Consider the following 27,208-nt stretch of genomic DNA (forward strand, 5'->3'; position numbering starts at 1 on the left):
GGGCGGCTGGAATTAGTTTTCCCACCCGCCTAACGAACTTCGTGCCTCCCCCATTTACACAGAAAGTTAGGTGTAACGCTTCCCTCCTTGCCGTAGAAAAGTATCCCGGAAGAATTGCGGTCGAATTAAACTAAACTATATTAAACGTTAGTACAGTTACGTGATATAAATCCAGTTAATTAAAGCTACAGAAGTTCCTGATGTTATAACGAATCCCTTTGCTGTTCCTCCCCAGGAGGGAAACTCGGTAGTAGAGGAACGCGTGACTGTCCGCCTGTTTCCTCTTCCTCCAGTAAGATATTAAACTATTACTTGGATAATTTGTTATGTAAGCTGGAGTGCACGTTTCGTAAATTCCAACGACAAAGACTGCTCGATCACTGCCAGCAACACCACCGGTCGAAACTCTTTAACATCCTTCTCGTATCAACTATAATACATGCAGTAACAAATGCAACTTTCCAAACAATTCAAATCGTATAATTCGCTGTCACGTGAAAACCGACGATTATAAATGTGCAGATCTCATCGAATATTCTACGTGGAAAAAAAAAAGAGCACATACAGATAAGCGTACAGCTTAAAATTCTTGGGCTTTGGAATATTCCACGTAGAAAAATCCATTCTCGCTTATCATGGCATAATATCTGCCCTCCCACAAAGTCTCTTTAATAACATGCGACGCTTTTTGAACCCATATATGTAATTTAGTGGTGTCGATAAGGACGCAAAGACGGTGGCTGACGAAGAATAAAAATGGCCGGCAAATACAATAAATTTCCAAGCGAGTAAAGGTGTAGTAAGAAAGATCGACGCCCAGAAAAGACACGGAAGCCCTACTTCGCGTAATTCCAAGTCTGCCGGCGATACTTTCTGGTTATCTCGACCGCAACCATGCCGCCATATATGTCGTTACGGAAGCCGCACTTGAATGGTGACAAGAAACGACCACGTTAGAAATACGATTTCACTGGCACGGTCATAACGGACGACGTCCTCGTGGAACATCGAGATTCCGACTGCGTATAACCGCGGTGGCTTAAAACAGGAACAAGAGGGACCAAGCGTACGGTCCATTTCCTACATATCCGGAATTTCCACTCTCGTAACGTTGCCGACGGTTAGAACGGTATATTCGAGTCTAATCGTCTCCCTCCGCCCTCTTTGTCGCGACATAATCCAGCTTATCCTCCTTATTTTGCATTTGTTTGGTCGTTTACTTTGTACGTTCACCCTGTGTGCCTAGATCCTGAATTATCCTTTGCGATAGTCGAATATTTTGCTAAGAAGAATTTGCATGGTTACTTTGCAACATCGATGAAAATGCGAATCCATTCGATTGTAAAAGCTATCTGTTGCGATAGACGCGAAAGAAACTCGTGCCTCGATGATACAACCTGAGAATGTAAAAGGAAAAAAAGGATTGTAGCTGAAAAACGAAAAGTGGGACAAATTTGTCGGTGGCATCGGCCAGCAGGGATTCGTTTAAATTTTATAATTAAACGACGATCGGAAAATTCTGGCCACGATACGGTTCACTTGATCCAAACGCGGTCTGTAATCGCGTGGTTGCTGCCCGCTCGCTTCAATTCACGGGAGAACACTCTCCCCTTCTCTCTCGCGGTTGATTTATGTGCGGCCCAACACACGGCAAAACCAGCGCGTGATTATTGGACGAGAATCGAATCCTTGGGAGAAGAACGTGCAGGAATTCGTGTCGATGAATTCCCGGGTCGAGGCCACTAATTGCAAGCCGAATTCAACGAACCTGGTAAAATCCGCAAATCGATGCTCGACTTTCCTATTACAACGGACTGGATGATGCTCGCCTTCGTAATCGGTCTTTACGATGATATTCGCGCGACCAGCATTCTGAATAAGCGACACACACTGCCGACAGACGTTATTGGATATCAAAGATATTAGCTTCAGCGTAGGGCAGGCTTATTTCAATTAGTTCGAATGTCTGATTCAAAGAGAAGATTTTACTAATGCGAATTCCGCGAATTTCTCGATCATCGACAACAAATAGAAAACTATCTGTCTAGAAAACTATCGCGCGGAACGTATGAAAGCGAGAGAATTTTCTACTGGAAAACACCAATTGGCTAAGGTAAAAATTATATCTCTCTTTCTGTCCCGAGTTTCGTTGACTTTAGAAACGTTTTGCAATTACAGTCGACTGTGTTGGAATAGGAATATTTAACATAACAGTTGCAGTCTCGAGATTACCAAGGAACACTGGGGCAAAGTAATTGCTATCGAATCTAACGAACAGGGCAAAATCTAGGAAGTGGAATTCAACCGGGAAATGCGGTTTTGGTTGTGCATAACTCACAGCTCAGCTGGTTGTTCTTAAGAAATAATTGTTGTAGCAGCAACGCTTTTCGAAAGTTAATACGAGTTTACATTCCGCGATGAGATGGTAAAATCCTTCCGTGAAATCCCACGATTCGAACGGTATGTAACAGAAGGAAAGTATCGCGTAAATATTTTCTTCGTAAACTTAGTCGTACAAACATGCTATTACCATAGCATAGTTGACATAGAAATTTCTACGATTTTTATGAATCTTAATATTTGGAAATAGGTCGGACACTCGGTCTTTTCTCGATCGGTACTCGATATGCAGATTGATGCTCTGACCGTTGACGCAGCAATAATTCCAACATCCTCTCGACATGTATAAGATATTTACGAAGTGATCTTGGCTCATCATCGTCATGAAAATACTCTAAAATACGCTCTAATTAAACATCCGATTCTGTGAGAGCGAATTTCATTATAATGTTAATAAAAACTCGTGGAATTCCAGGACGAATTAATTGGTGGATTTATTAAAGATTCGTCGAGTAAGAAAGTAAATTAAAGCGAAGCAATATAAATCCAGCATCTAGAAGACACTCGTCACGAATATACTTTGTTCAATGAATGCAACAATTTTTCTCGTTCGAAGCTGCCGATAATTCCGGACAAAATTATGGACACTTCAGCTTTCACCGATAAGACTTCCCCTCCTGGCTCGCCACGTTTAAGCGAATCACCGTCAAAGCTCCAACTACTTTTTCCCCATTTAGACAGTGATTTCACGGAAAGGGGACGCCAATTCCGCGGAAAGAAAAAGTGACAAATAACATTATCCCCCTCTGTTTTACGCCCTTTGCAGGAAGTATAAGCATCTCCGAAACGACAGAAAATAAAAGAACCCTCGGTAGTGAATACGTTTTCCCTTGTTCTTAATCTATATTCGCTTCTAGCAGGCGAGTTCAGAAAATATTTCTTTATATCGGAGTGTTTTGTATATATCTTGTATAAGGTAGCACATATATATAACTGTATAAAATGTGTCGTGCTGTTAAACATGTGGAATTGGAAGAAATCGAACGCCCGAGAGGTCGAATGAGATCGCGAGCGTGTCATTAAAATTTCATGAGGTGGTGCAACGATGTCCTGTTAGACTCGAATTTTCGAGGCATATACGTCTATCTGTTGGTAAATTGAAAGAAGATATCCAGTACATTATGTTCCTGTATCAAAGAGATCGGCGGTTTTACTTGAGCCACTTTAGAATGTAATCGATTCACGAAGTATGGAACTGTTAAATGTGTGAAACGATGTAATTTTCTTGCAACATTGGAATATACCATGTTGCGTCATGGATCTGTAGTAAAATTAGACGTCAAACTCTATCGGAAGAAAAGAGAAACAAAATCTTAATTGGAAAACACTTTTCCAGTGTCAGCAGGTGCGGTAAAAACTTGGTCAACGAGTTTATCGAGTTGGCTGGCTCGTAGTAACTGTATTTTAAACGTAAAAATGAAAGAAAGATTCGACTTGGAAAGAAAACTTACCACGAAAGTTGTGGTGACTCAATAATAGTGAGTCAAAAATCGACTACACTGCTTCTATCTTATTCTTGCAAACTTATCTAATCTTGCAAATCACCCTTCAAAATCCTTCACTTATCCAATAGCCGACTATCCATCTATGTAATGGTTGCTGAATTTCTTAACAGTTTGAAGACTGAAGGTTTTTTATGTTCTGATTTAGAAAAGAGTTCACGGAAAAATAGAAAAAGTTTGACCAAAATCACAGGTTGACTAACGGTTTTGCTAGAATGCAGGAACAGAAGTGGTTAAAAGCCAGGAAAACCAGCTCGTTCCAACGTTACTTTTACGTTAATGAGTTCTCCTATACACGTCTCGCGGTGCAAAGAAAATCGACGGTAAAATCCAACAACAGACGGGGAAAGCTCGGAGATTTCATCGATTCGAAAAGGGATCGTGTAGTTTCGGTATGCAATTACTTCCCGTGAATTCACTGGTATGTTCCACGGTTAAGAAAATCGATCCTCGCCTCGCGCAATCGAGCATCCGACGACGAAAAACGACGACGACGAGAAAGAAGACGATTGTCATTGTAGCCGTGAAGTAGGTTCGAACTTCTGTCGAGAGTTTATTTCAATTTCCAATCTAATAAGAAATTCTTTCGCAACTATTCCTCGTCCCGCGTTCGTTTCCCTCCTTCCCCTCCTATAGCTACCTAAGTAAATTTGTCTCTCGATCCTCCTCCTCTACCCTTTTCTTCCCCTATCGGTTCAGTCTCTAACACCCATCGCCACTCTTGCAGCCATCTTCGTCGCTCTTTGTCGTCTCCACCCGTTTCCCTAGTATTCTCTCGAAGCATCGCTATCACTCGGCTCCTCGCGTCTTCTTCGCTATTTTCTCCCTTCTTCTCGTTCCTTCACCTTTCACACGACTTATCTTCCGCTATCTCAGACGGCAACTCCCCAACCTTCGTATCTCGTCGTCGCTTCTTAACATTCCAGCTCTTCTATCTCCCCTACAGTTCTCGACGCCTTCCACGGCGTTCTATTACTCATTTGTTCGACGCAGTTCTATGGAATAACGGTGATACCTTCGACAGACATAATCGCGCACCTCGGGCGATGATTATTTCGCGATGGTTATTCCGCGACGAAGGTACTCGTCATCGCCTGCTTTATGTTACGTGCAGTTACGAATCACATGCTTGGAATTTCTTATCAAACGAAACGATGAAAAGATCCGATAGGCGTCTATCTGCTGTCTTAAAATCTTTCTTTCTGATTCTGAGTCTGATTCGCGATACGGTTACACATGCAGTAAATAATCGAAGCTACACACTGTACCAGAGTATCCTTGAATTTGTTAACCAACTCACTGGCGACCGATTGCCTAATAAAGTCACAGATGCGTCGCAACAAGCGTTTTCCAAATATTCGCGGATTCCCTCAACCCGAATCTAATTAATCATCCAGATTGGCCGGAATCAGAGGCTGGCCGCGTACGAGCACCGAATCACCCGGCCATAAATTCAGCGAGAGGCAAAGAGGGGCGCGAAAAATTTTATGAGTGGCCACGTGAAAAGGATATGAATATTTCATAGGCCTCTTGGATAGTAGAACACCTGATAACGGGCTACACGCGATAAATCATTTTTCGATCTAAATGTAAATACACCGAGCCAACGATGCTAATAGAGGCCTCCACCCTGCTTCACCTTTTTACCTGAGAGTACTACTCTTTCGACCTATCGGTCGCAATAGTTGCGACAGTAGTTTACCGATTAACAATTTAGACGACTAATGCAACTAACATTACGACTACGTCAACCTTAGTTTCTATTAATACTCGTTACCTTTCTCCTCGGCCATTCTTTCATTTACTATGACCTCGTTTCATTTATTGTACTTGCAACAAATATATTCGCTGTTCTCTGGACATGCAAAGCAAACAATTTACATCTTTGTACTTCGAAAAATCGGGACTAAGTCAAACTAAATCGGTCGTTACTTAAACGAGAGTACAAAAAATCATAAAACGTCATCTGAAAATTCTTTTCGCATGCGAAACTAAGCTGTGGTAGTTGGAACTCTCAGTTGGAACTATTCGAAACTATGAGAATGTGCGTTAATTTGTAAACGATATTCGCAGAGGCTTTCGGCAATCTCAGCAACGATAACGTTGAGAAGTGGATCGATTATTCTTCGATACCTTTGCTCAGCTTGGCTAACCAACGATACTGAATTCGATACAAGAACGATCAGGAACCGTGTCGTCGACAAGGGAAGCTATTTCCTACCTAAACGGGATTCTGTCGGGTGATCTCTGAGAATACGAGTATTCTTCCTGTCTCTCGTCATTCCATACCCTACCCTATCAGAACCATAGGATTTTCGCATTGATGGGCTATATCGCACCCGTTTCTCGTGTTTCGCAACACCGAGTTCCATGGCGGAAATTAACACCATTCCCTGCCTAATTGAACGCGAGTGTCGATTATCTTGCTCCGATCTATTAGTTTGATTATCTCGGTTTGATAAATCTCGGAATTGGAAAAGACGGATTCACGGAGAAGATTAGTAAATGCATAATAGAGAAGAGAGGACAAATTTCGCACGAATTATCGAGGATATTAAAGGGCAACGTCTAGACGTTACTTCTCCCTATGTAATTTTTAATAATATTTCGGATAACATTTTGAATAAACTACGATCAACCGGTAAAAGAAAGATTAATCGACTTTAAAATTCAGAAGCCAACGAACGAAATCCCTGTCGAATTTCAGAACGAAAACACGTTTGGACAGATTCAACAAGATGGAATATTAACAGACAGCAGAACCGGTAATCTAAGTGCCTTTACAGACGACCAAGCGTCAAGGGTAGAAAGTCCCAGGATCCGTAATCCCCGACTAATTCAATACGAATTGGAATCAGCTCTATCAAGCTTCTCCACTTCAGACCAACTCTGTCATCCTCCATCTTCCTCTTCTCCTATTTTCTCATTTTCACCGCGCCAAGTCATACTAATTTGACTCGACGTTTCCCCGTTTCCAACATCTTTAGCGGAGACCTTTCTCCTCCGTTTCTCTCGCCCGTTCCTTCTCTCTTCTTCTCTCTTGTTAACCTGTGAAGTAACACTTCTGAGAAGTAAACGGCGTCGCCTGAAAACGGATATGAAGACGGAATTCGAATAACATGTTTACACACCGTTTCTGCTCGGTGCTAATGGCTTCAGATGAAATCACGCAGAAGCCGGGAAATAAATCCCCCTTACGTTTCCAAGCTGGACGGATAGGGCGTCCATTAAGACCACATCGATTCAACGTGTCCCGAATAAAAAAAAAACCACGCAGTATTCCTTAATTGCACTGAAAGTCGAGCCGAAACTCTATGTTCGGCAGAGAAAAGACGAAACGGACAATCAGGAAAAGCTTGTTATCGCTAAATAATTTGATTTGTGGAAAATAGCATCCCACGATGATAAATTGAAAACAAATAGACGTGAAGGAATAATCGTGTAGGGTAAAATATAAGTAGCGCGATCAATATGTCCCATTTCCGAGACTCGAAATTACTTAAAACGAAAAAAGAGGGAGGGCACCCTCTTTCCATGATACATTCTTGGAAGAGGAAAAGGATATAAAGATTCGTTTGCGTATTCACACGCCAATAATCCACCATGAGCTTTCCACGAGATGGATAGAATCGTTTCAGGGGCTGTATTATCCTCTTTAAGTTATCTCGTACGGAACTTTCCTCGTTATGGTTTGCTGGAGAATACTCGTGAGCCGCGAGAAATTCATTGCACTGGTAACTGGAAGAAAGGTAAGGAACCGGTGCAGAAGAAAAAGAAAAAGGGAGGAAAGTAATTGCAGTGATGAAAGAAACGAGAAACAACGTGCTTGTCCCCGGTATCACATTTAATTTTTCCAAATTATCACAAGCGTAATGTGTTACGAGAGCTGTATCGTCATCGCGGTAAGAATTCCGTTTGAACAGCACGTAATAATAATAATAATTAAATAACACGCTGGACGTTGCATCCTCGGCGTATCCCTCGGTGTGGCCTTGCTTCAGCACGAAAACTGGTGCAATAAGACGTCAGAAGGATTTCTAACAGAGAGGATACACGACTTAGTCGAGGAAGTCGGGAAAAGAGACTTCTAATTAGAGAAGTAGCGAGTCGCGTTCGCCCCAAAAACCACAAATTAGTGGTCCGTGAGTTTAGCCAGCTCCTCTGCGTTCCACAGCGTTGAATTCTTCTCCATCGTATAATAGAAATCAAGATGAAAGATGAACGGATTAAGTACGCAGCACGGCTGTCGTTAGAAAAGTCTAAAGAATGAAATGCTACGGAAGAAGAAATTGCAAACTCTCTGTAACAGTTTAAAGATCCTCGAAAATTAAGAAACGAAAGCTCGTTACATCACGACTTAAGATATGATTGATTCTTAAGGAAGGGCTGCGTCTATTTAAGAATAAAGAGGACAATAGAGTCAGCGAAAAGCGAAAAGAACCAGGTCAGCTAAATCGGTTTAGAAGTCGAACGACGATCGACGCGTGACAACGAGTACACAATTTCAACGCTCAAGAAATCTAAATAGGTGGCAGAGCAAGGGGGAGAGAAAATGAGAATCGGGTCAAGGAGTTAGCTCCGGTGAAAACTGGACGACGATCACGCGTCAGGAAGACTCGTAACTTTAACGACGGTCACAGATTAAAACGGAAACTGCTCCCATCAAACCCGATTACTATTCCGACGAAACAATTTCACGTTCTCCTCACGGACTACAGGAAGAGGGAAAAGAGATTGTCATTGGCGTTTCGTTCCTTTTTGCAGCATTGATTTTTGTCACCAGAGGTCACTCGATTACGATTATTGCACACAAGCGAAGCGTAGAATTTCGAAGCAGAGGCAAGAAACTGGTTTCCTATCAGGCGCGTGGAAGGCGATCCGGGGCATCCCCAAGGGTTCCATTACCCTCCTTCATTCCTTCACATCCTTCCTGCTTTTGGATTCACCGTAGGAAGTCATTCCTGAGTCACGATACTGGCATCAGCAATCCCCTCGGTGGGCAAGCTTATCCCGTTCCCGGGAGCAAATTGGCACGAACACAAATCAAATCGCTAGACGTGAGTTGAAGAGTATGCGACGACACATAAATCGGCTGTTCAGCTTTGATCCTACGATCCGTCTGTTTATGTGTTTATCCGGTGATTTTAAGTAAACTCGATCGATTCGATTATGCAAATTGCAGAATTTTTTCATTAAACGGTAAGTAGGTGACAGTAAGTAACTTCTATTTAACAAAAAAAAAAAAAAAAGAAAATTGGAGCGTACGAAGAATAACATAAAGAAGCAGACGACATTTAAGGTGGTCGACAAAAGGACAATGGACAAGGGAAAGGGCAAAATGAGGATAAAGGTGAAACGAGGGACATGTGAGATCGTAGGATTTCAGATCTGTGAGATTCGGGCCATCCCTATGACCCTGAGACTACCTCGACAATTACCACAAATGCGAACCACCGGCTACGTGACGATGTTGCGAGTGAGCAGATCGGTTGTCGCGCAACGAACGACGCTTAATAGAATGGCCGCGAGTAAATAAATGGATCAGATCCTTCCATCCTTTTTCTATCTTCTTTCTCCCCTTTTTCGCTCGAAGGAACTTCTCTCAGAAATTCTTTTTAAGACAAATCAAGATTTCATCGCGATAGGAATTCTTTATTTAACTTTTAACACGTTTTAAAAATATTCGAGAATTTCAATGAAACTTTAGATCCGAGCGATAAAATTGAGGCGAATTAGCGAAGTGGATTGCCAGCGTGCACCCGTGCAGCATAGAACACGTTGATAAAGAACTCGATTTTTCGAGTTTTCGCGCAATTGGATCGCCATGATTGCTAAAGATTCTGGAAATGCGAAGAACTTAGGAACGACGACTTAGGAAAAGAGTTGTCTACGTCCCTTTTATATTTCACTTCTGAAACACTTTTTCTTAATGGCGCCTAGCGCTGATAGTTTCAAGCATCATTGTTATTTAACACACACGGCCGGTTCTACGGCATGCAATTCTACGACGTAGAAATAGAACTGGTTCAACGTTCGATTTCTAGATTATTCGTATCATCTTTCATTTTCGTAAATCGTCAAACGCTGTTTTAATATGACGTAACAGTGAAAATCCGTTCTAAACATTTCTGCAACATTTGTAAAATATACAGACAGAAATCCAAGACAATTTATTGGATGTCTCAAAAATAAAATTCAAAAGCATCTACGAAACTGTTCGATGGCGAAAATTAAAGCTATCAATCAATGATAAGCTGCGATCGTGCCTTATGACATAAATGATAATCTATGTTCTCAAAAAGTATTCGCGAATATTCGCTTCTCTTTCTACGAGTAGCTATCGGCCGTGAAATGCTATGAAAAATTGCATAAAAGCTAAAACGGTTATGCAATTATCGGAATATGTAGTTCAGTGGGCTTAATGTGACTAGGGAAAACAAAACTATAAAAGAAAAACGGTGAAAAAAGAAAACAGGAGAAAAGAGAGACGATTATGACGAAACGACGAAACAACAGAGAGGAGGACAAAGGCGAATGCAATTTGGGAGTAGACGGTCGTTTGGCGTCGTGTAACCGCTTTCACGGATTTCGAGGACGATTCTACGGCTCTCGGCTTCTATGGTTTCGTAGTTCCGCATTTCCGTTAATAGCAACAACTCCGACAATAATTCTGCCGGAAGCCGTGGCATTGCCAGCCGGCAGACTCCCATTGGTCGACGACGCTGGCACCCGATGGCTCGCGAGGAACAATCTCGTTGTATCAATTTCCGTCGCTTTGCTGGCCACAAGTTTAATCGCGGGGAAACATCGTGGAAAGAAAACCTAACGGGGTCGAACCAATTTCGATACGAATTCCTATCTATAGACGAAGAACAGGTAAACGCTTGGAAATTGCAAACTTGTTACCAATTCCTATATACCTGAAGGTAATAGGTAATGGAATCTAATGATTTTCGATATTTCACTAATAATATTCCTCTGAAAATAAGATATTACCGACAGGGACGCATTGATCTAAAGAATAACGAGGATTTCCGCGGCAGCCATCTAAAATTCGCATACGTTCCGCGCACGCTCCCGTGGATTTACGACACAGTCGGGTCCCGCTTCGAATTTCCAACTTCTCTACCTCTGCATCGGCTATAAACGCGAACACCGTGCTAACGCAACACTCGTTTGCGCATACGACGATCTTAAATCTGCTGGTGGGCAAAAAAGTCACGCGCGCGTCATAAAGTCAATCCACTGTAGGAAATCTTAACAACAATCTAATATCGAAGGCTCGTAACCTTGCAGAAAGGCCGGAAAAGTGCGTTCGGGGGCCTATTTCTGACGGTGTTTCGTTTCGTTTCGTAACGCCCCAACGGAGAACAACGGCTTTGTACGGCTGCGCGAACGAAAAACACCAGCCGAGAGAACGTTACATGGGGAGAATAATGGAAAACGAGGATCCTTTGCGAAAGATTCGAGATCCAGCGAACGGTCTCGAGATTTCCAGCGAGGCATCGATATGGAAATCTAATTCCAAGATCATGCGACGCGTAAGGTTGTTTCCTTGCTTTTGGCGGCTCTTCGAACGTGGCCAAAGGGAAGAAAACTTGCATTCTCATCGGGATATAGGAGGACCCTTTCTGAATGCGATCGCAGTGATGAGACTCGTTCTCAACAAGGACAGACGTCTCTTCAAGGGAAATCATATTTCAAACGTCTGGTACTATTCGTGGAAGAACGCGAGAGCGCGATCTCGTTTAATTAACGGACGGAACTGGAGGCCGTTCTTTAGCGGCTGGGTCGAATTTAATAAAGACGCATGAATTAAACACGGAAACGATGGCGATTTAAAAAATTCATCGGATAATGTAAAACGCATTGTGAATTGAGAGAAGGATCCGCGGTATCGTGGATACAATATGACGAAGTTGAAGTGGAAACTGACCTCGTGCGTTTCGAGAGAATTTAATATCGTCAATATTACAGATGGAAAACATGAATCCTAAAAAAAATTGCAGTTCTTCGATCTACAAAAGTATTCGAAAAAATGTTCACCGATAGAAGATCGAGATTATATGAACTCGGTCCAAGAGAAATATTGTTTGTTTTCCAACCGATGCTGATGCAAACTGACTATACTGGCAAATAAAATGTTTCACGGGTTTAAATCAAGAGAGAGTACTGCCCGTCTCAAAGAAAAAAGCAAATCACACCAACCTTTGAAGGGTCAAATATAAAACCATATTTCTGAGTTGTTCCAACTTCAAAGCCATAGTTCTGAAAATAACACAAATGCTCTATGTAACTAACGAACCTATTTCTAATTTTCCGTCCATCCGCTTTGCTTCAATCCGTTTTATTCGTACGAAGTTTCTTCCCGAATAGAGGAAAGAGGAAAAACACATAGAGAAAAGTCAACAAGAACATCCGATCCTACCGTGTACGAGCAAAATTATAATTCCTGTAATTATCTCCGTTGGGAATGTGACAAAGAAAATTCGTGAAAATTGAAGAACTGAATCGACGTCCGATTCCATTAATTGGTAGGAAAGGATGGTTCTCGCGGTTCTACGATACGCTATGTCAGAGAAGTTATTCAGGAAAAGAAAAGAGGGATTTATTTTATACCGAGACACGGTGTTACTCGAAAGAAATCTAGCTGCTTCCGGTCGCGTTGATCGAGTATGGCTGTGACGAGTGTATAAAGAATATCAAGCAACTTCTTTTATTCCTTTTTACATGACTCCAGCGAGGATTTAAAAAGCTATCGATAAGAAAAAAGGGCACGAAACTCGAAGAAAGATTGGAAGAGGAGAATTCGAGAAGCTGCTACCTGAAATGCGGAACGAGAACTGTAAAAGTTGAGGGGAAAGGAGCGAGAAGCAAAGAACGAAGAGATGATGCGCATCACGACAGAAGCAGAAAATTTTTATGAGATATGTGTTGACATTTACGTCATGGCTTATCTACTGCGTTGGGTTTCTATTCGTTTTATTTTGTGAAGCCAGCATCGGGATATTTCTGGGTGAGGCACACTCTCGAAAAGTCAAGAGAATATAGCGTCTGCGGAGGAAAGACGTCCTTCAGAAGTTTTAGCGCGTCTTAAAAGAATAAGTCGTTAGGTCTGGATATATACGTGCGTGTCCACGACATATACGGGGTTTCCCGGATTACTTTGTCGACTAAAGTGTCTCCTCATCAGAGACTAGTTCGCGTCAACGTGAATTTGGAACTAGAATTTCATCCAGAGTTTCGTTCTTACCCGAGAAACCGAGTTATCTCAATAAGTAACTCTAAAGAACTCTGAAAATTGCGTAGAATTCTCTATCCCATTTAGTCGAGCAAATAAAAGAAAAAAAGAGATACAAATTCAAGTAAACTTACTACTTTGTGTAATAATTCTCTAGAGCAGTTTTAAAAGCGTCGATTCAAAAGAAAGGATATAATACTCCTTAGGTGCCACGGCACAGAGAAATCAGCAAGTCTGAGTCGAACTTGGAGAATATCATAGAATGACATGTTCCATATGCGGTGGAGCGTGGAAAATGTGTCGAGAGACAATCCAGAGTATCCGAAGGAGGTCGCTGAACGGATCGAAATTCGATGAATCGGCTGATGGGAAATGAGAAAAAGAAAGCGTCAAAACGTTTTCACGTGATGGCGAAAATGTGCGCAAATTCATTTCCTGCTTTTCTTCTTCTACCTCGTACTACACGGGTTTCCATGCTCTCGTGATAAGTTCGATACTATTAGAGGAACGGAAATCCTCGCATGAAAGCGTTTGCCATTCCCGACCTACGGAACTCGTTGTCAAACATTCCGAGGATACGGAATGGTCGGTCTCGTGACTACCCATACAGAGAGACCGATTTCTAGAAGCTCTCGCGTGGCCAGAATTTCTGACACCGCATACATCAATATTTAAGTGCGGTTAGCACGTTCGATTTGCAATAAATCACATTAAACTTATCTCAAGTATTCGAATCGCGATGCTTTCCAGGTAACACGTAGTTCCGCTCTTTAGAGAACGCTCCTAGCAACTCGAGAAAAAAGAATCTTATGCGTAAAACTATTGATAGGAATCCTAATATCGAACAATATTCGCATAATCTTTGAATAATCTTGGAATGGTGTTGACGGAACCTCGTAATAATCTTGCAATTCTCTTGCTGTGTCACCGAATAATCTTGACCTATCATTAAATGAGCATGCATATGTTTGTAGCAGCACATGAGTCAACGGAAGCATGTTATCGTGCCTTGAAATACCAACGTTGTTTTGGTTTGCTAGGTTCAAAAGTAAACAAACTCCGAACAAAACATTATTTGTAATCGTTATTTGTAATCGCCAACCGGAGTTACATTTGCACTTTTCATAATACCACCGATTGATACAAATAGACGAACGTGCCCTCTATGAAAGTCATTGTATCGAATCAACATAGCGAGTCATACAGTCGAATAGCGAGCGTAGAGTTGAACAGTAGCATTGAGCGAACGACGATTACGACCGGCATATATATACTATCTTTATTTACTTGTATTATTTATTTACTTGTATTATTTATTATATTTATATACCTGTATTTAAAGTGATTTTAATATAATCGACTATTACAATTTTATCACTCGTCTTCTTAATAAACTAACCAACGCGATTAATAATAATATCCACCTCATGTTTTTAAGAGATTTGAAGGATCAAGCGCTTAGACTTTAGACCGACAGAAACCTTCACAGTGAATCGACACGTTAATCGTGAGGCAACTATCCTGTATCCAGAAACAACTGTCAAAGTCTCGTAAGAAATCAAGCGTAGAGAGAAAATCGTATCGTAAACCATCTCTAGCATAGAGATATCATAAACCGAATCGATCTACAGCTTCTTCGAGCCGTAACGACACACACAATTCGAACAGCCGTAGAGTACACGGAACAAAAATGAATTTTATCGGTGATCAGACGTGCACGGTTCGAACGAAACGTCCAGTCGGCCGTTATCACTCGGGAACAGTCAACTGTATCGGATGATAACCGGCGGAAAAAGAAGCGCCGCGTCGTCGCTCTCGTGGAAGCACGCGAATTTCTCGCGACAAATCCGAAATATTCACGAGACCGTGAATCTCAATTTTCAAACGACCACAGTTGTTGCGTCATGTGAAAAAATCTAAGAAGATTAATTATCAGTCGAATTCACCGTTCAACGAATTTCGTCGCTATCGTGTTTTGCTTTGAATCGCCTCCGAACGAATTTTATCGTAGCTGACATTGATATTTCAACGATGCTTTGTTTCTTTGTAAAATAGATTTTGCTCGATAGACAAGCGCGAGTTTCATTTTCACATATTTCTACCATCCAATATCCCGGGTGAAAGAGCCAAATTTCGAGCCACGTGTCGCAAACTACACGGCATTAAACTCAAAGAAATTCATTTTTCCTATCCCGCGTCTAGTGGATTGCCGATGATCCAGACTTCCAAGTATCAAGCATCTTGACGCGTGCAATACCGGAAATCGAATGTCACGGAGAAACGCGGCGCAACAACTACACCCAATATTATTTCTCGCATCTGTTTCTGGCTTCTCCGTGCTAAGCGAACTCGTCCTTTTTGGCATGCAGCTACGTTCGTAACTTAAACAGCTTAATAACAGTAAATTCTTTTGTACGCGGAATCTAATCTGAAATTACCAATTGCCCATGGAGATTTAAGTCATATCGCTCGATGGAGGCGTATCCAGTTAAAAACACATAAAATTACGCGCGTATGAAACGTAGTATAAAAACGTAGTGGATTGTCGAGTTAATTCGATCAAGCATCGAATAAAACGAAGGAATCACATTAGTCTTTGTTTGATTGCATTTCCGTTGGACAGACGGGATTATTCTAGCTTAACACGCGGATACATTTTCAATTGCGTTTAATCCATTTTGCTTGCGTTAATAATTTATTTTCGCGTTTAATTGGGACCGAAACTTCGCATATGTTCTTTCACCGTTGCGAGGATACGTTTGATAATTCAACGAGACGCGCCATGGAAACGCATTGTAATAGCAGTAATTCAGGAAGGAGCATCAAGCTCATTTGTACGAATGAAAATATAAAAATAGATTTCTGGAATTCCTCAAAATTCTCTATTATCATTTTAGCGAATAATATATAACATAGAACTTCGTACGCAGGTAGAGAATTATTTTCATTAATTTCATTGTTTTATGCGCGTACGCTGTCACACGTCGGTCGTTCTGTCGTTCGCGACAATGACAAATTCATCGGTCATGTTCCGCTTTAATTACTCGCACTTCTGCTTTGAACCGTCCTTTCCGCAAAAAATCGAATCTAATTAACGTTTCCCCGATGCCGATCGCAATTTCACCAGGTTCTATCCGTAACCTTTCTAGCAATTTCCAAATTTCCGGCTGATATCGCGCGTCCCCATTTGACCATGACACCTGGCATATGTCCGTGTCCAGCCGTTGGAGGATCGAATAACGGTCCAATCTTTCGACACTGTTCACCGTCACAGAGAATCGGCAACGGAACCACGACAACTACTATACAACCGCTCGTATCCAGGACATCAAAAGCAGATGCGAATTCGAAATCTAACAAATCTGTCGTACCTACACCACAGTTCTCGCCGTATAGAACCATAGAATTATTTAGCTAGTCGTGTACATTTCAGAATCTTAAAATCTTTGAATTTTTCTCTTTAATCCAGTCAATTTTCGTAACATAGCAAAACCATTGCTAAATTATACGTAGGCATTGCTTCATCTCCGAATTGAGAAGTAGGATTTTTAAACGAAGAAACGTTCTTTACTTATACTAACGGGGAGAAAGAAAAAAGAAAAGCAGAGCAGAAAGGAACTCTTCAACTCTGACACGCCCGGTTGGAATGTCTTTATATTCGAATGAAATTTTCACGAAACTCGTACATGGTTTTGCTAGCATTCACAAGGTTGGAACTAAAATCTTTTCTTGAAAGGCGCTTCTCATTGAATCGATAATTTCAACCGTAACGTATAGAATAGAAAAGCTCCTCGTAGAAGAAATCTTCATTGCTAGTCGGAGATTTCAGAATGTTAAATACAACGAAAGCAATAAAGATTTCGATCAGACGATTTCTAAAACTTTTTTAATAAAGCACGCTTTATGAAGCGTACCGATGCTCGTTTTGCGCGCCGTTAATGGCATTGTACACGGGAAGTCTTTCAAAACTGTTTAAAGGACTATCAGTACAACTAACTCACGACTTCATAAGTAAAATATAAAATATAAAAGTAAACAATAAATTCCAGAATCTTTTGCTATTAAAAGCAATACGACGAAAAAAAAAAACGAAGATCGATAAATTACGAGGAAAATTGATTTCTCTAATGGAAAAGATTCTACTTCCCATCTATCTTTACTCGTAAAAACTCTTCGTAATTATTTATAAAAATTTTATACTTCTCTGCTATTTTTTCAGGTATGAGGCCAAAGATGAAGAATCATTACAGAGCTCATCAGCTGTCCGTTTGGCTTCGCCTCGTTCCGGAACTCCATCGAGCTGGAATGGAAGATGTGGACTCCAGGCACAATCTATTTCGTGAACACTCGGATCCTAGCCTGTACGATGGCTCGGTGAGACCGGATCCTCTGAGCAGGATCAGCGAAGAATTCAGAAGGAAGAACATCACCTCCGAACCACCAACCACCACAGACTACAATGCTGCCACGTGTGTTAGCTACATTCAGAGCACGAATTTGGAGAACGTTCATAACGCCAGTACAGACACTCTGGCCAGCCCGGATGCATCTGAGTGCGTAATAAGCAATTTCAACGTAATGAAAACATTAATAAAGTACCTTGCTGTGCTACTCCTTGTCTTTGCATCTTTGGAACATCGTCTATGCATTTGCTAAACCGGATAGCCAGAATTGCTCAATTATAAAAGCATGTCTTTCTTATTTTTACCAGCTACGATAAAACAGCTGCTTCGCTAGTTGAGAAAAATTTTTCGGCTCGTTTTCTTCTGAGATTTCAGAACTAATGTTAAATATGCGCGATTTCTTTATCAAAAGAGAGTATTCAAGTTTTAAGTGCTAATAAAATAGAAATAATGAAATCTGGTTGAATAATAAGAAGTAAATAATTTATTCTTTCTATAGGTACTCTATATACTCTACAACTTTGAGCTTGACAATCGGGCTCGGATGTACTTTACTGGTTTTGAACGTGCTGATCTTTGCGGCAGTTTACTATCAAAGAGACAAAACAAAACTCGCGATAAAAAGCCTTCAGCAGCAACAAATGCTAAATCAACAGTGCGGACCACCAAGTTTCTCCGAACTCAAACAACCGCCTCCGCCGCATTCCCATTTCCCCGGAAGAGCTCAAGTTATCGTCGATGTGGAGAACGAAATGCTGAAAAGGTATAGTTTCTTTCAAAGCTTCGTAACATCGATTTTTCTCGCTAACTGCAAATATATTCACAAAACAGAGACCGAAAGTACAAAGTTGTATCGAAGTTAATTTAGTTTCAAGCAGATGGTGTAAATGAAATTATTAAAGACACAATGTAGGAGATTAATGAAAAGGTGGTCATAAATTCGTTAATGATATTTGCCCCAATGCTTACATAAGCTTCCTAATGTTAAACAATACTCTTACTATCCCTTGTTTGTAATAGTATTAGTTCGTTTGTAATCGAATCAGAAATTATACCATCCATCATTTTATCGTCATTTCACCTTGTAAATAAGCTTCTCATACCATCCTTCCGTGTTTATATCATCGATGGCCACCTTTTCCCCCGATACACCCTATTGCATGATTTTTGTTCGACGTTAATGTAGCGACGCATTCAGTTGACCAATAATTACGTATAATCCGTAACTGTTACGAAGCTCGTAACGATCGATCGTCGTTCCAGGAACGTTATGAAAGGCCCTCCGAACGATCCCAACACGCTTCTCCAACAGGGCCAGGGAACTCACACGTTGCCTCATCAACACCATTATCAAAAGCAACATCAGCAACAGCATGCCACTCTTCCCCGAGCTTCCGTCATACAGGACATGAATGCACAAACCCAAGTGAGAGTCAGTCATTTTACTCCAACGTTTGCGTATCGCAATTAGATAGAGGAATGGAGTCTCATAAAATTCCATCGTCAATCAAAAATTCCATACCTCTCCTTGTTTTTGTATTAATCTCTTTTTATTACTCTATCGGATTCCATTTATTTCATTTGTACACCGTTCCCAAAAATTGCCCTACTCATGTACGAAATTTCTCCTCAAACGAGATAAATCCCTTCTTGCACCATAATCAAGACAATCTAGACGTCGCATCGAACAAAATTTGAACACGATGTTCAATATCAACTATCTTGTCTTGAAAAAAAACGTAGAGTATATACTACAAACGGAATATCTCGTAATATCCATCAACCAAAAACAGGGAATTTGTTCATGACATTAAGATCGAGGACCTCTGTACTCAACATGTTGATTTAAGAAACTTCCGCTGTTTTAACGAGCTACGGCCTTTGGTGGAAGCTCCATTCATAATCTTATTAAGGAGCTTTTAAAACTGCTAAAGTCTGACCAGGTGAAATTTACAACGGTGAAGCTTCTTCTTGACGTTCCACGGCGCGGTGATTATTTTGACGGCGGATGGTACCATCCCTTTTATCCTGTTAGCGAATTTCCGTAGATTTGGTGGAGATGAGGACGGCGACAAACTTCATTAAAACGAATCTCAAACTTTCGTCTTTTTCCATCATACTTATTTCGATTTTCGTTTCTTTTTTCGCCGAAAATTTCAATTTCCCCTGGAAAGTTCTAGAACCTTCCTGAAAGACATGGTGCGAATTAACGAAGCGAAATTTCCTGGCGTTCTCACAGAGGTGACGATCGAATTAAAAATTAGTTCGACATACAAAATGTGACGTTTATTTTTTTACAGCACATCGCACCATCTTTTGGTCTTTCATGCTCGATAATTAAATTGCTCCGCTAAATCGCTTTATTTCCTAAGAAAATATCAAAATGGTCCTTCCGTTTTTACCGTACAAATTACCTAAAACATACAAATATTCCACGTATGAAATATTGGTTAGACTCAATCGTCTAGCAACAATAAAAAGTATTTAAATTTCTGTTTTCTAACGCTATTTTGAAATTTTAGGGTCCACCAAACGGATCCATACATCTGACACTACCAAGAGCAACACCTCCACCCCCCCGAGCAAAGAGTTCTCCCGAGAACCAGCCCCTGTTGCAGAATGCCACCGTATCGAGTCGTGTGTCCCAAGCTACGATGAGTGAGATGAGAGTGTGATGTTTGGACCCCCCTCCGAAGCCAGTCGTGCCGGACGTTCTCACGGCATCGACGTTGCTCTAAATAACATCAAAAATACAGCGTCTCGTCAATGCCAGTCAAGTTCTATCCTATGAATTCGAAATACTCGAAACAACACTCTGAGAAAAAATTCTTTTAGGAATATTCCATCGAAATTCCAGCGAACAACGCTCGACTGGTACCTGGTCTGAAAGCTTGTACCGTTTTCCATTTCCATCGTCCAGTTGACAACGACGCGCTACAAAAACCAACGGAGGGGGGCAGTAAATGCATCTTTTTCTTGAAATTAGAGGAACATTCGAAGGATATAGGGAAGAGAAGAATCCGGTATTCGTCGACGAAGAAGAGTTAAAGGTACTCGTGAAATTTGAAGAAAGAAAATGCGGCTTCGTGGGAATTAAAGAAGAGTTAAAGGTGCTCGTGAAATTTGAAGAAAGAAAATGCGGCTTCGTGGGAATTTTGCGAGGAACTAATTCAAATGATGAAATTGTGACAAGATTAAAAGAATGAAGTTTATCGAATGTTTTGTAAGGACATTTATATAGGAAATGTGAGATAAGGTGCGAATAGGGGAAATTCGAAACTGAATTTTATCGAGTAGATTTCTCTTTAAATTCCTTTAGACGGACGAAATGAAAAGAAAAATCTTGAATCGTGTGTTTCGACGGATACCAGAACCTTATCGTGATTGAGAATGATAGATAAATCGTGAGTATAATGGAAATTTCCGATATCCAAAGATCATGAAAATAAGATCGACGACTTTCTTTTTATGATTGATCGTACTTCAATCAAAGAAGAAGGAATCGTTCCATAATGAAATCAAATGAGTACATTCAGCTAGCTAGTCAGTAATAATGAATTCTACGTATTACGAGAGGAGAGAGACGCTCAAAGCAGAAATCGATCATGGAGACTCGTGTATAAAACGCTATCCACTACGATGTTAGATGTTCCTTGTATATATTTAACGAAATAAAAAGACAAAAAAGTGAATTTATACCATAAGTGAAAGCCAAACATGTTTGCTACTTTCTAAGAAGACATGTACTCGTGTCCCGTACAGTTTGATCGTCCGTTTCAATCGTTTGCCCATTCTGTTTTTCATTTTATTCTTCCTACGATTGACTGTAAACGTTACAAAGTGTAAGTGTGCGAGATCATTAGCGCTCAAATCATCATTGTAAAAAATACGTTCGACGACGAATCGACTCGATTTTGCTTTTGATTGATCAAAGAATTTCTAAATACGATATTATTGTAAAGTATGGAAATACTACAGATTAATCGAACGCTAAATTAATTCGAATTTCTGTCTTTGATTTAAGATAACAGATACCTTATTGACACATACGACACAATGGGCCGTCCATCTTTTGCTATTATAATCTCTGAGATATTTCATTTCAATATTAATGTCATCGATTAAAATTATACTAATTTTAAGTATCATAATTTATATACCATAGTACAAGGAGATTATCGTTAAGCATCAATTTTTATAAAATTTCATCAAGAAATATATGGAAAAGCGGACAGTATTGAACAACCGAAATCACCACACTACCATTAAATGCTTCAAGTACAAAGTTCTTTATAAAAATGTTTTTAATTCAATATGTATATGAAAATAATATTGAAAAATCAAAAGAGATCGCCGTTCCTTCGGTTCAAGCACAAAAATGGAATTGAAATATCTGGATTTACATATATTGATATAATGAATTCTCTTTCGTCAATCAAAAGCTTCGATCGTCTATGAACAATATCGTTCAACCTCGTCCCATTAATTATTGTAATACCGTAATTCGAAACGATTCCATTTCACGAAAGAAAATCAAACTGACTGAGCGACGCTTTCGAAATATGCCGTTCCGACGATGAACGTTTGTGAAATGGAGTGTGGGTAATTACCATCTTTTTTACGCTTTTGGTAACATTGAGAAATCTTCCAGAGAGAAGATTTCGTTTCACTCGAATTACCACGTATACTATTGACAAGAAAAAAAAAAAAGAAAAAATACAAAAAGCGAAGGGAAATGGAATGAAAAATGATCACGTGAAAAAGGCTCGATTTACACCTATTCAAATTTTAATTACCTCGTTACGATATAGGAAAAAATATTGTTATTTTCCTATTTAGAAAGAAGATTTAAGAAATAATTCGTTATTAGAATACGGCAATCTAGCTCTGAAGAAAATTGAAACAATTTCTGTCATTCCATGGTAATTCGATTACAGTTAGAGCTATGTTCGAATGTGATATTTCATCCAGCATCTCATAATCAGAGAAGCCATTGCATAACATTTAATTACAACATGGCTAAGTCGGTAGAGCAAATCAAGCTGTACAGTAGCGGTAATCACAGGTAATTAAATCGTTAATGTAAATCGGGCCGTATAGTTTACGAAACTACGAATCGACATGCGTGTTAAACTATACACTATGAAAGTGGATGTAATTAAAGATCCCTAGAATGCTAAATCATTAAAAGAGAAAAAAATCATAAAAGAAATTAGTCGATTCGTATTGGATTCACAGTGTACGTGATGTTTTTGTAAAAATAAAGAAATACGTATAGATGTAACATAAAAATTAACATCACTGTTATCGTGTATAACACACTGCCACTGGACACGTAAATTCACGTAAAAAAAAGAATTTCGTCGGTCGGTTCGAATAAAGGAGACTGTTACTTCAATGTGACTTGATTCTTTGAAGCACCATTTTATCCTAATCATCTATTTTTCATTGTTCTAAATGCTCAAAATTCAATATCATGCGACGAGTGTATCATATAGACGTTATTGTAAAATTATAAAAAAGAAACTAAAAAACTTTCTTAAGTAATTTGTTAATAAATTTTTGTCGATCCGTTATAACCAACCAAAGAATAAATTTTTGAATATAAAACTCTAATCTGTACTAATATGTAAGCAACTTTTATTATACTTACTGATTCACCGTTAGATACATTTTTCGATGCCATAATTAGTAAATGTTATACAGTTTTCAATAACACCTCACTTTATGCAACGTAAGAACATTCAAAGAATATGCTTCAAAGAGTTAACCACTGAACAGAATTTAACACTTTCACTGCTGTCAACTAATCAAGCTGTCCTTAATCAAATCAAAAGCGAAATTATATATTTATTTCTATTACTATTTATACGACAAATGGAATCAAAATTTGCGAAACATTTTTAAATGTTCAAATCACGAACATTACCCACTCACCCAGTGAACGCGTTAAAGGAAGTTTCCATGGTTAAGCCACTTAGAATCTTGTTTTTATGGAACCACCACATGAAGGCCGAGCTTAAAGAAAAGAGTACGTGTTAATATGAAAAAAGAAAATCAAAGTTTTTTGTACATACAATTAAGCAATTAAAATATAATAAATCGGAGGATGTGTACGATGTTCTTGCCAAGTTGTATGATACGATTGAAAAATTTGTCGGTCATTTTCAGCATCATCGTGAGTGAATAGAAACAGGAAATAAAGTTCATTATACCGAATAAAGTCTTTTTTAAGATGACTTGCGGAATTTCGTGAAAAAGTTACGTAATAAATATCATTAAGTATGGACAATCCGAATATAAGACTAAAGAAGAAGCGAATAATAGTAGACTTAATTAAGAAGAAACCATGATCGGTAATGGAAAGAATAACAACGGGAAGAGATAATGAGCTGGTTAAGCAGATGTTTAAGGAAATTTAAATAACATATATTAAATACACATATTATGGATTGTAATGAATTTATTATGGCGAATATTATTATATTTATGTGATTTTTAGCTGGCCTCGCGTTCCATCGAAAAATGCCTGAAACAGATCTTTCGGTCGAAGGCAAGGCTGTCTGTTATGTTTAACGTTTCTGTTATAAAATTGTAAATATATAACAAAATACATGGTGATATTAATTGTATGTGTTAAATATTTTTCCCAGAAATTATACACGTTTTATTCAAATCTTGTTAATTTTTAATGAGTTAAACAATGTAATGGGAATTTTTAAGTGTAGTTTTTAATGTTTTTCATTGAAATAAATTACAGTCAAGAAATATTACATGAAAAAATTGTCCCTTGTTTTCTGTTTGACTGGGTCAACATTAGCATTGACTAAATATAGGATAGACTTGACGTTATACGAGATTTCGTATCTCACATTCTGAAATACCGACCTTGAGAAAAATCAGAGCGTTTCCACGTGATAAAATATTCGCGACTGAGTTGAAAACTTATTAACAGTAGGTAATTTAAAAAATGTACATACATATTTATCCACTGACGAGGATTTATCTCACGACTGAAGTTGGCAAGCGTCTTTATGTGTATGTAGCGCGCGTGCATGTTTTTTTTTCGCACGCTGGAGACGATGCCTTTTGTCTTCGCAGACACACGGAGATGGCGCATCAGGGTTTCTTGGCCCCAACATTGCCCTACATACATAGTAAGCGTTTTTATCATTTCCGTGTCACTCCGTTACCGATTTAGCATATAATAAAATTACCATTAGTTGTGATTTGAATTAATATTAATTATGAAATTAAAATAAGGACAGAATATTTTATAATCGCGCATCCGAACTCGTCTTCGTACAAATTATTCCCATACGAATTCAGTTTCGAGAATTCAGTTCATTGAAACAGTATCATATATATAATTCTTTCTTTCAATTGTGCTTATTATATCCTCAAATATTATTAACACCATAGACGAGTACCTTGCTTTTCAATTCCATTTATTATTATCTTTTCTATAGTTGAATAACAATTGAGCACTAATATATTGAGTAAGATCTCTGCTCAGTTTTCTAATTAAATGCCAGTACCAAACTTTAATGCAATATGCAAAGTACAAATCATAACATTAAATGTGGTACATCTACATATACGTATATCTAAAATTGTTCCCGATAAAATTGTATACCACACTTATCATTAGACGTAGGTGGTAGTAATTTGATGCGTAAGATATGTACGTAATGTAAGAACAGCGTGAGTGACGTGATGTCTGCTGAGAATAGCAGGCTAATGTTTGTTTCGATATAGAGCTCCGTACAACGTACAACGAGTTTAATAGCTGCGTGGACTCCAGACGAACAACATGTATCGAAGGATTGCTGTAATTCTTGTCCTATGTTACCTGAGTTTCTCACCAACTTGTCGAGCCCTCGATATCGATGATTGTGGTAAGTTTCGATTTCACTACTTCTAATTATGAATATTTTTCCCCCAATAAAAAGTACAGTATTGCGACAAAGGAAGAACGTAGAAGTTACAAACAATAGTATTTCTGTTTTTCACAAATTAAAATAACATCTTGTTGATAACGTGCTGCATATAATTATCTTTGTTGTGCTGTATCGGTTATCAGTAACATATAAAAAAAAAAACTGAAGGCAAACATAAATCAATTAAATAAATCAATTGAATATAAATTTCAATACTATTCGTTGATTACCTTAGCAATATTATAAAGTACTTTATAAGTATGGAACAACAATTGAAATTGTCGTTTATTTTAATAATAAAGCTATTTTTTCTGTAGCGATATAGATACAGTATTTTAATAAATAGTCAATAAACAAAACATACGCACACAATCATGATTGATAACCGATAAGATTTCTTTGTTTTGATCATTTTTATTATGAAGATAATTCAAATAAGTTCAGAAATCATGCGTTAGATATTTTATCATTTAAATTTCATGGTTCAAAACCGTGCTCATCTTATGATATATTATAATTACATTTCAGTTTCATTTTTATTCGCGTTAAGGACGATTTAATAAAACTGCAAGTTTAAGTCACTAACGGCTGTTTTCTTACAATTTAGAATTACCACAAATAAATGTAAAATTATTTCATTTTAAGAAAACACACTTTACTGAATAGAATACCACTTAATTATCGGTTAAGTAGCATACAACTGATGTAATAATATATGATCGTAAAAATGGCGGAAATTCTTGTCTCAGAAATTCAAAGTCATGAGGCTACAACTTCTCTATAATTGTCAATGCAAAACTTTGTTTACATAAACGGTGTACATATGACTAATCATAATAAATAAAATTATCAACATAGTTTTGTATAAGTGTACAAATATGAGCAAACGACTCTCATTCCAAACAGTGTAAGAATATATTAGTCAGATGATAACAATTATTGATAACACAATTTTCTTCATACAGGCTCGAAAGTGGGAAAATTTACGTCTGTGACTCTGGACTGTGATATGAATAAATCTGTATGTGATTTAATACCAAATACAAATGCGACAATTAATATCGATTTTACAGTTGGTTAGTATGTTCACGTCTATTTCTTTTTGTCTGTTTGCTTTCGAACACAAAACAGTTAAAAAATTAAACATAATTTTTCAGATAAAGATGTTTCAAAAGTTAATGCAGTTGTGCATGGTATTGTGATGGATGTTCCTATACCTTTTCCATTGCCAAATGCAGATGCTTGTCAAACTCCTGATTCTGGCATTAAATGTCCCTTAAAGAAGGGCGATGCCACATTTCACTATAAAAATACGTTACTGGTGCTAAAATCCTATCCTAAGGTACTATAGAGTGACAGTTCATAAAGCTGTATTTGCTGCAAATACATTATTGGTCAATTCTATAAATCATTAAATTACAGGTCAGTGTTACTGTAAAGTGGCAACTCAAAGATGAGAACAATGAAGATATTATTTGCATATTAATTCCGGCACGAATCAAATAGGTAATATTAATCCAGAATCTATTGTAATTCTAGTTTTGAAGAAAAATATACACATTACAAAAGTTGTATGAAATATATATAAAATATAAGAGTAAAAAATTTAATTTTCTATATTTTGTAATTTGAATTATCTTAATATACATGATAGAAAAAAGTTTCATACAATTTTTATTGAAATTAGAACATTGGCAACGTAAAAATATATCATATTGTAGC

General features: G+C 38.7%; 3 protein-coding genes across 12 annotated transcripts in view; 2 read left to right on the plus strand and 1 right to left on the minus strand.

Annotated features, from left to right (window-relative positions):
* Window positions 1–22,944, plus strand: part of LOC122570968 (neuroligin-4, X-linked) — a 261,432-nt gene extending 238,488 nt beyond the window's left edge. For 3 of the 4 annotated variants that reach the window (XM_043734044.1, XM_043734046.1, XM_043734045.1), the window contains exons 11-14: window positions 17,363–17,696; window positions 18,046–18,309; window positions 18,810–18,972; window positions 20,069–22,944. In XM_043734044.1, coding sequence (XP_043589979.1) covers window positions 17,363–17,696; window positions 18,046–18,309; window positions 18,810–18,972; window positions 20,069–20,221 — 914 coding nt within the window. In that variant the 3' untranslated portion in view covers window positions 20,222–22,944. The remainder of the gene's footprint in view (window positions 1–17,362; window positions 17,697–18,045; window positions 18,310–18,809; window positions 18,973–20,068) is intronic. The other variant, XM_043734047.1, reaches the window with a different exon arrangement.
* The window catches only part of LOC122570975, a 307,523-nt gene extending 282,294 nt beyond the window's left edge, over window positions 1–25,229 (minus strand). For 2 of the 7 annotated variants that reach the window (XM_043734061.1, XM_043734060.1), the window contains exons 1-2: window positions 24,527–24,702; window positions 23,484–23,564 (exon numbers count right to left, since the gene is read on the minus strand). In XM_043734061.1, coding sequence (XP_043589996.1) covers window positions 23,484–23,564; window positions 24,527–24,702 — 257 coding nt within the window. Of the gene's footprint in view, window positions 1–18,980; window positions 19,961–20,090; window positions 20,281–23,436; window positions 23,565–24,526; window positions 24,704–24,763 lie in introns of those variants that run through there. The other 5 variants (XR_006317925.1, XR_006317924.1, XM_043734063.1 and 2 more) reach the window with 5 other exon arrangements.
* On the plus strand, window positions 24,567–27,096 carry LOC122570973 (NPC intracellular cholesterol transporter 2 homolog a-like). The gene is made up of 5 exons (XM_043734056.1): window positions 24,567–24,703; window positions 25,305–25,444; window positions 26,452–26,562; window positions 26,644–26,828; window positions 26,909–27,096. The coding sequence occupies exons 2-5, from the start codon at window positions 25,360–25,362 to the stop codon at window positions 26,990–26,992; spliced, it is 465 nt and encodes a 154-aa protein (XP_043589991.1). The 5' UTR covers window positions 24,567–24,703; window positions 25,305–25,359; the 3' UTR covers window positions 26,993–27,096.
* Window positions 27,097–27,208: the final 112 nt, after the last annotated feature.

This window comes from Bombus pyrosoma, linkage group LG9 (genome assembly GCF_014825855.1).
Source record: "Bombus pyrosoma isolate SC7728 linkage group LG9, ASM1482585v1, whole genome shotgun sequence".
Taxonomy (NCBI): domain Eukaryota; kingdom Metazoa; phylum Arthropoda; class Insecta; order Hymenoptera; family Apidae; genus Bombus; species Bombus pyrosoma.